This window comes from Hylobates moloch, unplaced genomic scaffold (assembly GCF_009828535.3).
Source record: "Hylobates moloch isolate HMO894 unplaced genomic scaffold, HMol_V3 SCAFFOLD_9, whole genome shotgun sequence".
Lineage (NCBI taxonomy): Eukaryota > Metazoa > Chordata > Mammalia > Primates > Hylobatidae > Hylobates > Hylobates moloch.
Window position 1 is genome coordinate 26,510,686 of NW_026652284.1, and position 14,678 is coordinate 26,525,363.

Here is a 14,678-nt window from a genome sequence, read left to right on the forward strand (position 1 = left end):
CCTTGATGTATTTCTACAAAGTAGAGGTTCCACTTTAATTTCAGGACGGTTTTTCCACATGACTTTTTTTTTCTTCCTCTCTAGACTTCTCCAGAGAACCTTGGAACAGTAGGTGGAGTGCAAAGCTGCATTGTGTACCTTCCTGCTTTTTTTTTGTTGCCTTCCTGCTGGTTTTATTTTTTTTTTTTTTTTCCTTTCTTTAAATTCTTGGCCCCGCCTTGGCTCTCCTGTCTCTGCCATTAAAACTAACTAACTAAACCCTGCATGCGTGGTCATTATGAGGGGTTCATGGCCTTTTATTTCAATTCTGCACATGTATCATGTCAGTTATGTTTTGTGTCAAATCCTTAATGTTATGATTTTGTGTGTGTGTGTGTGTGTGTGTGTTTTGAGACAGGCTTTCACTCTGTTGCCCAGGCTAGAGTGCAGTGTCTTAATCACAGGCCACTGCAGCACTGACCTCCCGGGCTCAAGCCATCTTCCCACCTCAGCCTCCTGAGTAGTTGGGACTACAGGTGCACACCACCATGCCCAGCTAATTTTTGGTTTTGTATTCTTTGTAGAGACAGGGTTTCACCTTACTGCCCTGGTTGGTCTCAAGCTCCTGACCTTAAGCGATCTGCCTGCCTCAGCCTCCCACAGTGCTGGGATTACAGAAATGAGCCACTGTGCCCAGCCTATGATTGTCTCTAAAGCACTACTATGGTAGACAAATTGGAATCTCACCTCTACTTTCTGAAAACATTTCCCTCCAATTTAATGTACCCGCTTTCTAATGCTTCTGCCCCCCAACCCTGATCATCTTCCAATACCTAGGGCCCTTTTTGTGAAGGGAGAAAATAATTTGATGACCAGATGTAAGTAAGGTATTAACAATGTGTTACCTCTCCCTGAACTATTTATATCCTGAAAAGGGCAGGGAAAGGCAATGTTTAATAGAGACAATGATTCACTCACTAATGAGTCAGGAATTCCCTGCCTCAGTAAGGCAAGATCTCATGCATTTGGTAAGACATCCACATTTTGTATACATGCGCCTTTAAAAGATGTTGAGCTGGCTCTGATCATTTCACCAGGCTCTGTCCTAAAATGATGTCAGCTTGCTTTGGTTCCTTTTTCTCCTGAGTAATTTATCTGTTAATGGATTTTGATGTTTGGTGTCCCTGTGATGTCTAGGAGTCTCCGTCTGCATGATTGTTCATCGTTGCTCCGGTCCTTTCCAACTACCACAGGAAGAGAGGGGAAGGGACATTTTAGAGATTATGCTGAAATCATACATTTGCTTCCTTGCCTCTCTTCTTTCCATGTAACAGAGGAAGCAGACCAGCCCGCTACAGAGCCAGGCATGGTCATGGACAGTGTGGAAGCAGGAGACACAACGCCTCCTACCAAAAGGAAGAGCAAGTTCTCCGGCTTTGGCAAGATCTTCAAGCCCTGGAAATGGAGGAAAAAAAAAAGTAGTGATAAGTTTAAAGAGACTTCAGAAGGTGAGATATTAAGGGTTAAATGTGTGTTCTGAGGTAGAATTCTCTATGTGAGACGTATTTAATTTTTCCTTATCTTCCCAAGTTTCTGTAGTCCTCTATTTGAAGAGGGTGTTTAATCTTTTATTCTTTTCTTATTCTTTTTTTTGTTTTTTTTTTTTGTTTTGTTTTGTTTGGTTTTTTTTGGTGAGACAGGATCTCCCTCTGCCCAGGCTGGAGTATGGAGTGCAGTGGCACAATCACAGCTCACTGCAGATTCAACCTCCTGGGCTCATGCAATCCTCCTGCCTCAGCCTCCCAAGTGGCTAGAAGTACAAGCATGAGCTAGTGTGCCCAGTTAATTTTTAAATTTTTTGTAGAGACGGGGTCTCCTTATGTTTCCCAGGCTGGTTTTGAACTCCTGGGCTCAAGCGATCCTCCCACCCCAGCCTCCCAAAGTGCTGGGATTACAAGCATGAGCCACTGTGGCTGGCCAGAGTTTAATCTTTTGGAATTAAACATCAAAATGGTCATTTACTAAACCTAATATTGTATACCCTCATTCCCATGTTTGTATTTTGATGGGATATAACTATCTATTGAGTGGTGAATGGAGTTCCTGAACTGTAGCAAATCTAAGATGCTTCTTTCCATCAGAACTTGGTGAAGAAAATGACTGAATGAATTAATACATACATAAATAAAATGCTTATTTTCTACTCTGCCCATCCACACAAAGTTCATCCATAAATAACTTACTAGTGAAATTTTCTCTTAAGTTACAATTATGTAAGGCTAGTTTTTTGGAAGTGATGCTTTCCTGATAGCACAGGTAATAAAAGGAATTTAAGATTTTTAATTTGAAGTTAGTCTGCTAGTTATTTTCTTTCCTGAGAATATAAACTTAAACTACTTTATTCTTTTACCTGTAGAATTAGAATGCTAAGTGTAAGGCTGACTTTCAACTGTCACATTTCTGAGTGCCATTTTCCAATTTAATGTTAGTTTTAGAACGGAAAATATCTATGCGAAAGCCAAGAGAAGAGCTGGTTAAAAGAGGGGTTCTGTTGGAAGACCCTGAGCAAGGTGAGTTTACAAATGAATAGCATATGCCTGTCTCTGTGCACTTGGTCTTTGATTGGGTCTGACTAGATATTTGAATTTTCTTTCTTTCTTTTGTATTGCTATTTTTGGGTTGGAGGATGGCCTTTAAAAAAAAAAAAGTTCGGCCGGGCGCGGTGGCTCACGCTTGTAATCCCAGCACTTTGGGAGGCTGAGGCGGGCGGATCACGAGGTCAGGAGATCGAGTAGGTGAAACCCCGTCTCTACTAAAAATACAAAAAATTAGCCAGGCGTGGTGGCGGGCGCCTGTAGTCCCAGCTACTCGGAGAGGCTGAGGCAGGAGAATGGCGTGAACCCGGGAGGCGGAGCTTGCAGTGAGCCGAGGTCGCGCCACTGCACTCCAGCCTGGGTGACAGAGCGAGACTCCGTCTCAAAAAAAAAAAAAAAAAAGTTCACCCTTCCTTCCTTGGGGCAAACATTCCTTTCCTCTGTGTACATTCTCAACTTTGTGTCAGCTACAATATTGTGTGTCTTTTTTTTTTTTTTTCTCCTTGAGACAGAGTCTCGCTCTGTTGCCCAGGCTGGAGTGCAGTGACGCAATCTCGGCTCACTGCAACCTCTGCCTCCTGGATTCAAGCAATTCTTGTGCCTCAGCCTCCCAAGTAGCTGGGATTACAGGCACCTGTCACCACCCCCAGCTAACTTTTGACTTTTTAGTAGAGATGGGGTTTCACCATGTTGGTCAGGCTGGTCTTGAACTTCTAACCTCAGGTGATCCGCCTGCCTTGGCCTCCCAAAGTTCTGGGATTACAAGCGTGAGCCACTGTGCCTGGCTAATTTTTGCATTTTTAGTAGAGATGGGGGTTTCACCAAGTTGGCCAGGCTGTTCTCGAACTCCTGACCTCAGGTGTTCTGCCCACCTCGGCCTCCCAAAGTGCTAGGATTACAGGCTTGAGCCACCGTGCCCAGCTCATTTTCTCTTTTGAACACATTTGTCCCCATGCCCATATCACTGCACCAGTCCACCAGTCATTGTTTGTTTAATAATGTCAAGACTTTCTTCAATGTGTGACTCTATGAAGCAAGTTATTATAAATGTGAAAGTATAGTACATTGGTTGCATCTCATTTCTCTTCATCTGAGTTATGTTGCATGAGGCAAAATCTGAAAGCCATATTGTATACTGGCCAGGCATGGTGGCTCACACCTGTAATCCCAGCACTTTAGTAGGCCAAGGCGGGCAGAACACTTAAGGTCAGGAGTTTGAGACCAGCCTGGCCAAAATGGTGAAACCCCGTCTCTACTAAAAATACAAAAAACTAGGAGGGCATAGTAGCGGGCACCTGTAGTACCAGCTACTTGGGAGGCTGAGGCAGGAGAATCATTTGAACTCAGGAGGCAGAGGTTGCAGTGAGCTGAGATGGCGCCACTGCACTCCAGCCTGGGCAACAGAGCGAGACTCCTTCTCAAAAAAGAAAAAAAAAAAAATCATATCCTTTGAAGAATAGGGGAAAGGAACCAAACAGATGGAGTATTACTGTATACTTTCTGGGCTTTAAACCATGTGAATATATTGCCTATTCAAAAAATTAAATTGTATGTATTGAAGATTTATTATCTCAACTGTATAAAAACTAACCAGAGAAAACAAGCTTGAAGGAGCAATTTGAAATATTATTACAATTGGTGACCTCTGAAGTTGAGGTGGGAACATGGGTGGGCTTTTTTTTTGTTTTTTAATTGAGACAGGGTCTCCCTATGTTGCCCAGGCTAGTCTCAAACTTGTGGGCAGCACAAGCAGTCTTCCTGCCTGAGCCTCCCAAAGTGCTGGGATTACAGGCGTGAGCTGCTGTGCCCAGGCACTATGCGATGTTTTCTTTCTTTTCTTTCTTTTTTTTTTTTTGTATGTGACTTAGTTATGAGCATGTATAACTTTTGTTTTACATAACTCTATTTGTTTTTTACATTAGGACACAAAATCTTCTTAGTATTTAGGTAGTTACGTACGACTATAATGATTCCATTGTAGCACCTCTGTGGCCCTTGCTTTGCTTTCTTTTTTGAGGGAGTCTCGCTCTGTCGCCCAGGCTGGAGTGCAGTGGCGTGATCTCGGCTCACTGCAACCTCCATCTCCTGGGTTCAAGCAATTTTCCAGCCTCAGCCTCCCGAGGAGCTGGGATTACAGGCATCCGCCACCACCCCTGGCTAATTTTTATATTTTTAGTAGAGATGGGGTTTCACCATGTTGACCAGGCTGGTCTCGAACTGCTGACCTCAAGTGATCCACCCACCTCAGCCTTCCAAAGTGCTGGGATTACAGGTGTGAGCCACCGTGCCTGGCCTGGCCCTTGCTTTTTTGATACAGCTGTTCCACTTTCCATGGCCTTTCTTTTCGCCTTTCTTGCTCACTTATCATAAACCACATACATTACTTATTTCTTGTTTTTCACTTTCAGTCTCTTTTGCCCTACACTCATGGCAACCTCTGCCCCCTGGGTTCAAGCAATTCTCCTTCCTCAGCCTCGCGAGTAGCTGGAATTGTAGGCATGCATCACCACGCCCAGCTAATTTTTGTATTTTCAATAGAGACAGGGTTTCACCGTGTTGGCCAGGCTGGTCTCAAACTCCTGCCTCGGCCTTCCAAAGTTCTGGGATTACAGGCATGAGCCACCACGCCCGATGATCTTTTGCCCTGTACTTTCTATTAGCTCCTAATCCAAGTTGTTTTTAGCCTACAAGTTCAGAGGCCCAATTAATAAACAAGTTGCAGCCATTGGACAAGATGCCATTCTGCCAACCAGATAAATGACCTAAGCTTTATTCTGTATCTAAAAACAGGGATGGGCCTCATGCTGGCTTATAGATCTACATTTTAGGCCAAAAGTAGTGTTTGAACCTTGAAGTCCTCTTCATACTTAAAGGGGGCTTTTGGCTGGCCTGGCACGGTGGCTCATGCTGTAATCCCAGCACTTTGGGAGGCCAGTGTGGGAGGATCCCTTGAACTCAGTAGTTCGAGACCAGCCTGAGCAACATAGTGACACCTCATCTCTATAAAAATTTTTTTTTAATTAGCCAGGTATGGTAGTGCAGGCCTGTAGTCCTAGCTACTTGAGCCCAAAAGATGGAGGATGGCTTGAGCCCAGAAGATTGAAGGCTGCAGTTAAGTATGGATTGCACCATTGCACTCCAGCCTGGGCGACAGAGTGAGACCCTGTTTAAAAAAAAATAAAAAAAAAAAAAAAGGCCAGGCGCAGTGGCTCACGCTTGTAATCCCAGCACTTTGGGAGGCCGAGGCGGGCGGATCACGAGGTCAGCAGATCGAGACCACGGTGAAACCCCGTCTCTACTAAAAATACAAAAAATTAGCCAGGCGTGGTGGCGGGCGCCTGTAGTCCCAGCTACTCGGAGAGGCTGAGGCAGGAGAATGGCATGAACCTGGGAGGCGGAGCTTGCAGTGAGCCGAGATCGCGCCACTGCACTCCAGCCTGGGAAACAGAGCAAGACTCCGTCTCAAAAAAAAAAAAAAAAAAAAAAGGTGGCTTTTGGGTTGATTATAATGCTAACTTGACTGTACTGTAAAATATTTAATTGATTTTCATTGATTTTCTGGGTTTAGGGAGAACACTCAGTGATGTTAAAGCCCCTTAGTACTACTCCACTTCATTAACATTGCAGAACCCTCTATATTTAATATAAGAAATGATACTGCAAAGTAGACATCCCTGATTAAGTAACTTGAGGTAACTGATCACTTTTGCATGTATTTCACTAGTGCGTGCTGAGTAGAAACTAATTAACACTGTCTTAAACTTTTATTATGTTGTTTTCACAAAGAGCAGCCTTTGTTGGCTTTGAAATCATTGCTTCAGTATTCTAGAAAATCTTGTTTTTGTTAAACATGGGCAGTAACTTACTATTTTTGTATAGTTGTTGTCATCTTACCCCCACCCTGTTTTAAAAATAAAAAGTAGTTGTCAGATTACTTTGGCCTTAGAAGTACCTTTTCACTTGCCTTAGAATCTTCATTACTTTGAGCCCACACTCCACCTCTTATTGGAACTTCATGAAGAATGATGTTGGATTTCACTCTGTCACCCAGGCTAGAGCACAGTGGTCTGGTCATGGCTTACTATACCCTTGACCTCCTGGGTTCAAACAGTCCTCCCACTTCAGCCTCCCAGGTAGCTGGGACTAGGCGTGTGCCACCACACCCAGCTAGTTTTTTTACTTTTTTGTAGAGACAGGGTCTTACTATGTTTCGCAGGCTGATCTCAAACTCTTGGGCTCAACAATCCTCCCGCCTCAACCTCCCAAATTGTTGGGATTACAGGCATGAGCACCACTGTGCCCAGCCCATAACCATTTCTTTTTTTTTTTTTGAGACGGAGTCTGTTGCCTCAGCCTCCCGAGTAGCTGGGATTACAGGCGCCTGCCACCACGCCCGACTAATTTTTGTATTTTTAGTAGAGACAGGGTTTCACCATGTTGGCCAGGCTGGTCTCAAACTCCTGACCTCAGATGATCCACCCACCTCGGCCTCCCAGAGTGTTGGGATTACAGGTGTGAGCCACTGCACCCGGCCCCCCATAACCATTTCTTATGTGAATCTATTCTCCTGCCAGACCAAACTAGTTGCCAGTGCCCCAAACATGTTGAATAACTTCACACCTTTATACATGCTATCTTTCTTCCAAACAGACTGTCTTTATTCAGTGTGATAGGCTCCTACTCCTTCAAGATCCAGTTCAAAGCAAGGCATGGTGGTGTGTGCCATAGTCTCATCTACTAGGGAGTCTGAGAGAGGAGGACTGCTTGAGCCCAGGAGTTCAAGGCCCATTCTGGTAACATAGCAAGACCATCTCAACTCCAGCTCATGTACTTTCTGTGATGCCTTCCTAACTGTTCTTACTCCAGGAAAATGATTTATTCTTCATTCCTACCACAGTACTTCACTAATTAGAGCTCTTGACATTTAACATTGTAGTTACTTATATATAATAAGTTTGCCCTTTTCATTTGTCTTTTTTTTTTTCTTTCTTTTTTTGAGACGGAGTCTCGCTGTCACCCAGGCTGGAATGCAGTGGCGCGATTTCAGCTCACTGCAGGCTCTGCCCCCCGGGGTTCACACCATTCTCCTGCATCAGCCTCCTGAGTAGCTGGGACTACAGGCGCCCACCACCTCACCCAGCTAATTTTTTGTATTTTTAGTAGAGACGGGGTTTCACCGTGTTAGCCAGGATGGTCTCGATCTCCTGACCTTGTGATCCGCCCGCCTCGGCCTCCCAAAGTGCTGGGATTACAGGTGTGAGCCGCCACACCTGGCCTTTTTTTTCTTTCTTTGAGATGGAAGTTTTGCTCTGCTGCCCAGGCTGGAGTGCAATGACACAATCTTGGCTTACTGTAAACTCTGCCTCCTGGGTTCAATTGATTCTCCTGCCTCAGCCTCCCGAATACCTGGGATTACAGGTGCCTGCCACCATGCCTGGCTAATTTTTGTATTTTTAGTAGAGACAAGGTTTTACCATGTTAGCCAGGCTGGTCTCGAACTCTTGACCTCAGATGATCCATCTGCCTCAGCCTCCCAAAGTGCTGAGATTACAGGTGTGAGACACTGCGCCCGGCTTTTATTTGTCTTATTCATATAACAACATACTTGGCACATAATAGGCTATCAAACATGTGTTGGAAAAAGAAATTACTTATTTCTGTTTAAGCATCCAGATAATCGAGATCTCAGTAATAAACTAAAACAGGAAGACGGGGGAAAGAAGATAAGAAAGGTTAGAAATCACCAACCCTGGGCCGGGCACGGTGGCTCATGCCTGTAATCCCAGCACTTTGGGAGGCCGAGGCGGGAGGATCACGAGGTCAGGAGATCGAGACCATCCTGGCTAACACAGTGAAACCCCGTCTCCACTAAAAAATACAAAAAATTAGCCGGGTGTGGTGGCAGCGTCTAGTCCCAGATACTCAGGAGGCTGAGGCAGGAGAATGGTGTGAACCCGGGAGGCAGAGCTTGCAGTGAGCCGAGATCGGGCCACTGCACTTCAGCCTGGGCGACAGAGTGAGACTCCGTCTCAAAAAAAAAAAATCACCAACACTGGGCCAGGCGCTGTGGCTCACTCCTGTAATCCCAGCACTTTCGGAGGCCGGTGCATTGCTTGAGCCCAGGAGTTCGATACCAGCCTAGGCAACATAGTGAGATCCTATCTCCATCAAAAATACAAAAAATTAGCTGGGTGTGGTGGCACACGCCTGTGGTCCCAGCTATTTGGGAGGCTGAAGCAAGAGGATCACTTGAGCCTGGGAGGCAGAGGCTGCATTGAGCCAAGATCATGCCACTGCACTCCAGCCTGGTCTGTGAGACCCTGTCTCAAATCACCAACTCTGACCAGGCGCAGTGGTTCATGCCATTCATCCTAGCACTTTGGGAGACTAAGGTGGGCTGATTGCTTGAGCCCAAGAGTTCAAGACCAGCCTGGGCAACATAGTGAGACCCTGTCTCAATTTAAAGGAGAGAGAGAGAGAAAAAAAGAAATTACTAATTCTTCTATCTGTTCATGCCAACTTCATCACTTTGTACTCTTCTTTCACGTTGCAGGTGGTGAGGATCCAGGAAAGCCAAGCCATGCCATGTTGAAGAATGGCCATACCACCCCCATAGGGAATGCCAGATCATCTAGTCCAGTCCAGGTAGAGGAAGAGCCAGTAAGATCAGCAAGTCTTAGGAAAGCTATTCCAGAAGAGGACCTAAAGAAACGACTAGGTGAGAAACTCTGGATTTTTGAGTTTAAGAGCCACGGGCCAGTTATTCTCCTTACATAAGGGGTTTGCAAGAGAACAGGGAAAAGTGAAATCTAGAGAGAATTACATTCTCCTTTAGCAATACCTTAACTAGCAACTTCAAGGGGAATTTCCTCCCCCACCCCGCTTTTATTCACAAAACACCTAAATTTGTGATCTTCAAGAAGGGAAGAGGATGTTAAGTATCAGATACCTATAGGATTTTTTCCAGCTACACATTCCACTTCTTTCACCCAAGGAATTTTGTTGTGGCTCTCCTCCAGTAGCCTGGCCCTCGTGTGAAGAATCGCTACCACAATGAGCAACTCTTAATGAGCCTTTCTTACTGACATTTCTTAAGTATGGGGAGGTTGGGAGGCATTGAGAACTGTAACCTATAAGCTAATCTACAAATTAATTGGTGAAATTGGCCATAAATTCATAGATGTGTTAGCTTTTTCAGTCTCTCTTGTTACTCTCTCTTCCCTTTTTATATCATACATGTTATTACACAGGCTCAACTGGAAGCCAGCCTAATTCTGAAGCAGAGTCTGTTCCTGAGAATGTACCCAAACTGCCTTTACTTCCTCCCAAAAGACCCTTGTCCTCTTCTCATGAAGCAAGTGAAGGGCAAGGAAAGGATGCCACTTCCTCTGGCGGCACGGCAAGGTTCATCATCTCCACCTCCATCACCACAGCACCCGCTGCCACCACTGCTGCCACAAGCCTCACAAAGACTGTTAATCTCTCTGTCACCCCTTCCCCAGCACCCAGGACTCTGCCTGCTGCTCCTGCCAGCACTAACACTACTGCTACCCCAAGCCTCACTCATATGGTCCCTGCCAAGCAGCCCCCTATCCCTCCCCCTAAACCAGCTCACAGAAATAGCAACCCTGTCATTGGTAAGTAAGTCTGTATGCTTCCAGTGTTTTGGGTTTGGTTTGATGTTGGATGGTTATTTTATTTGATAACTGGTACAATATTGATTTGGTCTGTGAGAATTTTCCATATCTTGTCCCTTTGAATGACCTCAATATAGAGAAAAGTCTTAGGTTAAGAAAAAATAGGCCAGGCGCGGTGGCTCACGCCTGTAATCCCAGCACTTTGGGAGGCCGAGGTGGATGGATCACAAGGTCAGGAGATCGAGACCATCCTGGCTAACATGGTGAAACCCCGTCTCTACTAAAAATAAAAAAAATTAGCCGGGCATGGTGGTGCATGCCTGTAGTCCCAGCTACTTGGGAGGCTGAGGCAAGAGAATTGCTTGAACCCAGGAGGCGGAGGTTGCAGTGAGCCGAGATTGTGCCACTGCACTCCAGCCTGGGCGACAGAGAGAGACTCTGTCTCAAAAAAACAAAAACAAACAAACAAAGTCATGAAACTGAGGCAGATGGCCATAAATGTAAACATCACTAAGATTAGATTTAAGTTTGGGGGGTTTTAACCTATTTTTTAATCTAATATTTAATCTGTTTTCCTAAAACAATGATTCCAAAACACTATACATATTTATATGTGTGTGTGTGTGTGTATGTGTGTGTGTGTGTATAATTGAACTGGATATGTGAAGACCATAACAGATTCCACCTGCTTGGAATTATTATCTGTGGCACTTGCTGAAAAATTAGAATAATGCCTCAGCTCACAAGGGGCAAGGCAAACTTTTCAAATGAAAATTTTTTAATCTACTTAAAACTACCTATGCCTTCCATAAGCATAAATGAGTCTAGTAGATAAAAAGATGATTCTGTAGATGCCAGTGGAATTTGGGATTCAGTGTCTGGCATAGTTGTCTTCATAGGGAACTGCAGAAGCTATTACTTAAATTGTTCTGATAAAATCATGTTTTATCTTGGGAGAATTAAGAATGCCATTCTTATGTTAAAATAAGTGATGGTAGAGAAAGCAGGGAACGTAATCAGTAAAATTTGTATGGGTTTAGTAAATTTTTTGCATTTACCCAAAGTTCTATTTAAGTCTACTTTCTTTATATAAATGCACAATTTCTTAGAAGAATTTTCAAGAACGGGAGAGGAAAGCTAATGAGTGCTTCAAAGCTAATAAAAATATAGTTTTTTCAGGAAAAATGATACTAGGCTTAGTACTGTTTAAAGTTCTTGTTCACGATTGAATGAATGAATAAAAACTATGCTCATTAAATATTTAATATCACCATGTTGGGTGGAGTGATTCAAACCTTGAAAAACAGGCTTAGAATATTTTATGAATATGACAGTTTGGAGTAGCTTGATGAAAACAGGATGAAGTTATTACCACTACTTTGGATGGATAGTGTCATGTTGACTTATCTGTGAGGAACTTGGGGAGCTTTCACGTACTTGTTTTCAAAACTACCTTGTGCTGCAGGAAACCGATTTTATCTTTTCCATAGGTAGGGCAATTAGAACATGAAGACATTGTGACTCATTCAAGGTTGTAGGCCAGGCGCGGTGGCTCATGCTTGTAATCCCAGCACTTTGGGAGGCGGAGGCGGGTGGATCACCTGAGGTCAGCCTGGCCAACATGGTGAAATGCCATCTCCACTAAAAATACAAAAAATTAGCCGGGCATGGTGGCAGGCACCTGTAATCCCAGCTACTCGGGAGGCTGAAGCAGGAGAATTGCTTGAATGCGGGAAGCAGACGTTGCAGTGAGCTGAGATGGTGCCACTGCACTCCAGCCTGGGCAACAAGAGTGAAACTCCATCTCAAAAAAAAGAAAAAGGTTGTAGTTAGTGAAAGATAGAAACTGAACATAGGCTTTTCAACTCTCAGGTCCAGACCTCAGCTCCTTACAGTAGTGTTTGCAAACTGGTGTTCTCCTCAGGATCACTTAGAAAGCTTATGATAACAGACCGCTGGACACTACCCCTAGAGCTTCTGATTCTAGTAAGTCTGGGATGGGCTTGAGAATTTGCCTTTCTAATAGGTTCCCAGATGACACTGATGCTGCTCTCCAGGGGGGCACACATTAAGAGCCTCTGCTCTAGACCAGGGCATACTACCCTTTTCAAGTTAAGGCAACATATAAATGGTAATTTGTGTATGATACTCTGGACTAAACTGCAGAGCTCATTCTTAGCTTGAGGTAAACAGCCCAAAACAATAGACCTTGTAACTGAGGAATCAGTATTAGTCCACGAGGGATCCTCAGCAAAAGAAGAAAACTAGAACAGTTCACAGAGCATTTCCTAGAGCTAAATAGATTTAATTTAAAGGACTCTCTTTTATTCTAGAATTACAACCTTCCTAATCCTTTGGTGTTAAAATGCCATTTCTTTCACAAAAGGATGATGATCATAAATGGTTTACTTAATATCAAGCCTTATTTGGACATCTTAGAAAATGACAACCTCAAAAAAAAACTAGAAAAAAAAAACCAACAATCTGAGGTTGATCAAGATTTTTGTTACTGTTTTGGTCACTGAAATCCAAAAGTTTGGAAATCATTGCTTCAGAAATACTACTGTCTTCTCATCGGTATAACACGGAGTATTAGGACTAAGGAAAAACCACCAGCAATAGCTGAACAGGTGAAAGGGAATTATTACCCATCCCAGAAACACTCTGGAATTTTTCCACAGAACTATAGCCAGATGCTGTTGTCAGGGTATATGTACCAGAATTTGCTTCCTTAACATATATGCCTTCCTCAAATTACCAAATATAATTTATCTTATTAATTCAAAAGTAAAAATATTCATTTATGGTCTCATCAGGAATGAGTTTTGTTGTCGATGGAATAGCTAACAGCTATTTTTAGGGAATCAGCAAAAATCCAGTCTTTCCAAAAATATCTCTTTCACTGCTCCTAAAATTCACATTTTTAGAATCTTTTTGTGTGTGTATGCAGTGTTTTTCTAGAAAACCTTTTTTAAAATTTATTTATGGGGCCAGGCATGGTGGCTCACGCCTATAATCCCAGCACTTTGGGAGGCCGAGGTGGGCAGATCGCTTGAGGCCCAGAGTTTGAGACCAGCCTGGGCAACATAGCGAAACCCTGTCTCTACTAAAAATACAAAAAATGGTCTGGGTATGGTGGTGCATGCCTGTAATCCCAGCTACTCAGGAGGCTGAGGCAGGAGAATCACTTGAACCCGGGAAGTGGCGGTTGCAGTGAGCCAAAATTGCACCACTGTACTCCAACCTAGGCAACAGAGCGAGACCCTGTCTCAAAAAAAAAAAATTATTTATGATGAGAGACATTAAAACATTACAAAATTAGGCCAGGCACAGTGGCTCATGCCTATAATCCCAGCATTTGGGGAGGCCGAGGTGGGAAGATCACTTGAGGCCAGGAATTCAAGACCAGCCTGAGCAACGTAGCAAGACCCCATCTCTATAAAATATTTAAAAATTAGCTGGGCATGGTGACATGTGCCTGTAATTCTAGCTACTTGGGAGATTGAGGTAAGAGGATTGGGTAAGCACAGGAGTTCAAGGCTGCAGTGAGTTATGATTGCACCACTGCACTCTAGCCTGGGTAACAGAGCGACATCCTGTCTCTAAAAAAAAAAGAAAAGGCTGGGTACAGTGGCTCACACCTGTAGTACCAACACTTTGGGAGGCTGAGGCAGGTAGATTACTTGAGCCCAGGAGTTTGAGACCAGCCTAGGCAACATGGAGAAACCCATCTCTACAAAAAAATACCCCCAAAAAAATTAGCCGGGCATGGTGGCACGTGCCTATGGTCCCAGTTACTTGGGAGGCTAAGGTGGGAGGATCACCTGAGCCCAGGGAGGTCAAAACTGCAGTGTGCCGTGACTGCGCCACTGCACTCCAGCGACACAGTGTGAGACCCTGTCTAAAATAAATTAATTTAATTTAAAAATAAAAATAAATTTAAAAAGAAAAGAGGCTGGGTGTGGTGGCTCACATCCATAATCCCAGCACTTTGGGAGGCTGAGGTAGGTGTATCACTGGAGCCCAGGAGCTCAAGACCAGCCTGGACAGAATAGCGAGACCTTGTCTCTACTAAAAATTAAAAAAATTAGTCAGGCATGGTGGCATGGGCCTGTAGTCCTAGCTACTTGGGAGGCTGTAGCAAGAGGATCACTTGAACCCAGGAGATCGAGGCTGCAGTGAGCTATTGTTGTTCATGCCACTCCAGTCTGGGCAACAGAGGGAGACCTTGTCTCAAAAGAAAAAAAAAAAAAGAATTATAAAATTAGCTAGCCTTGGCTGGGCACAGCGGCACATGCCTGTGATCCCAGCACTTTGGGAGGCCGAGGCGGGTGGATCACCTGGGGTCGGGAGTTCAAGACCAGCCTGACCAACACGGAGAAACCCCATCTCTACTAAAAATACAAAAAATTAGCCGGGTGTGGTGGCAGGTACCTGTAATCCCAGCTACTCAGGAGGCCGAGGTAGG

General features: G+C 44.2%; 1 protein-coding gene across 5 annotated transcripts in view; it reads left to right on the forward strand.

The window, feature by feature from the left end:
• The window catches only part of PHACTR4 (phosphatase and actin regulator 4), a 141,565-nt gene that overhangs the window by 94,720 nt on the left and 32,167 nt on the right, over positions 1 to 14,678 (forward strand). For 3 of the 5 annotated variants that reach the window (XM_032759507.2, XM_058444311.1, XM_058444312.1), the window contains 4 exons: positions 1,314 to 1,487; positions 2,469 to 2,549; positions 9,127 to 9,291; positions 9,824 to 10,210. In XM_032759507.2, coding sequence (XP_032615398.1) covers positions 1,314 to 1,487; positions 2,469 to 2,549; positions 9,127 to 9,291; positions 9,824 to 10,210 — 807 coding nt within the window. Of the gene's footprint in view, positions 1 to 84; positions 113 to 1,313; positions 1,488 to 2,468; positions 2,550 to 9,126; positions 9,292 to 9,823; positions 10,211 to 14,678 lie in introns of all 5 variants that reach the window. The other 2 variants (XM_032759508.2, XM_032759506.2) reach the window with 2 other exon arrangements.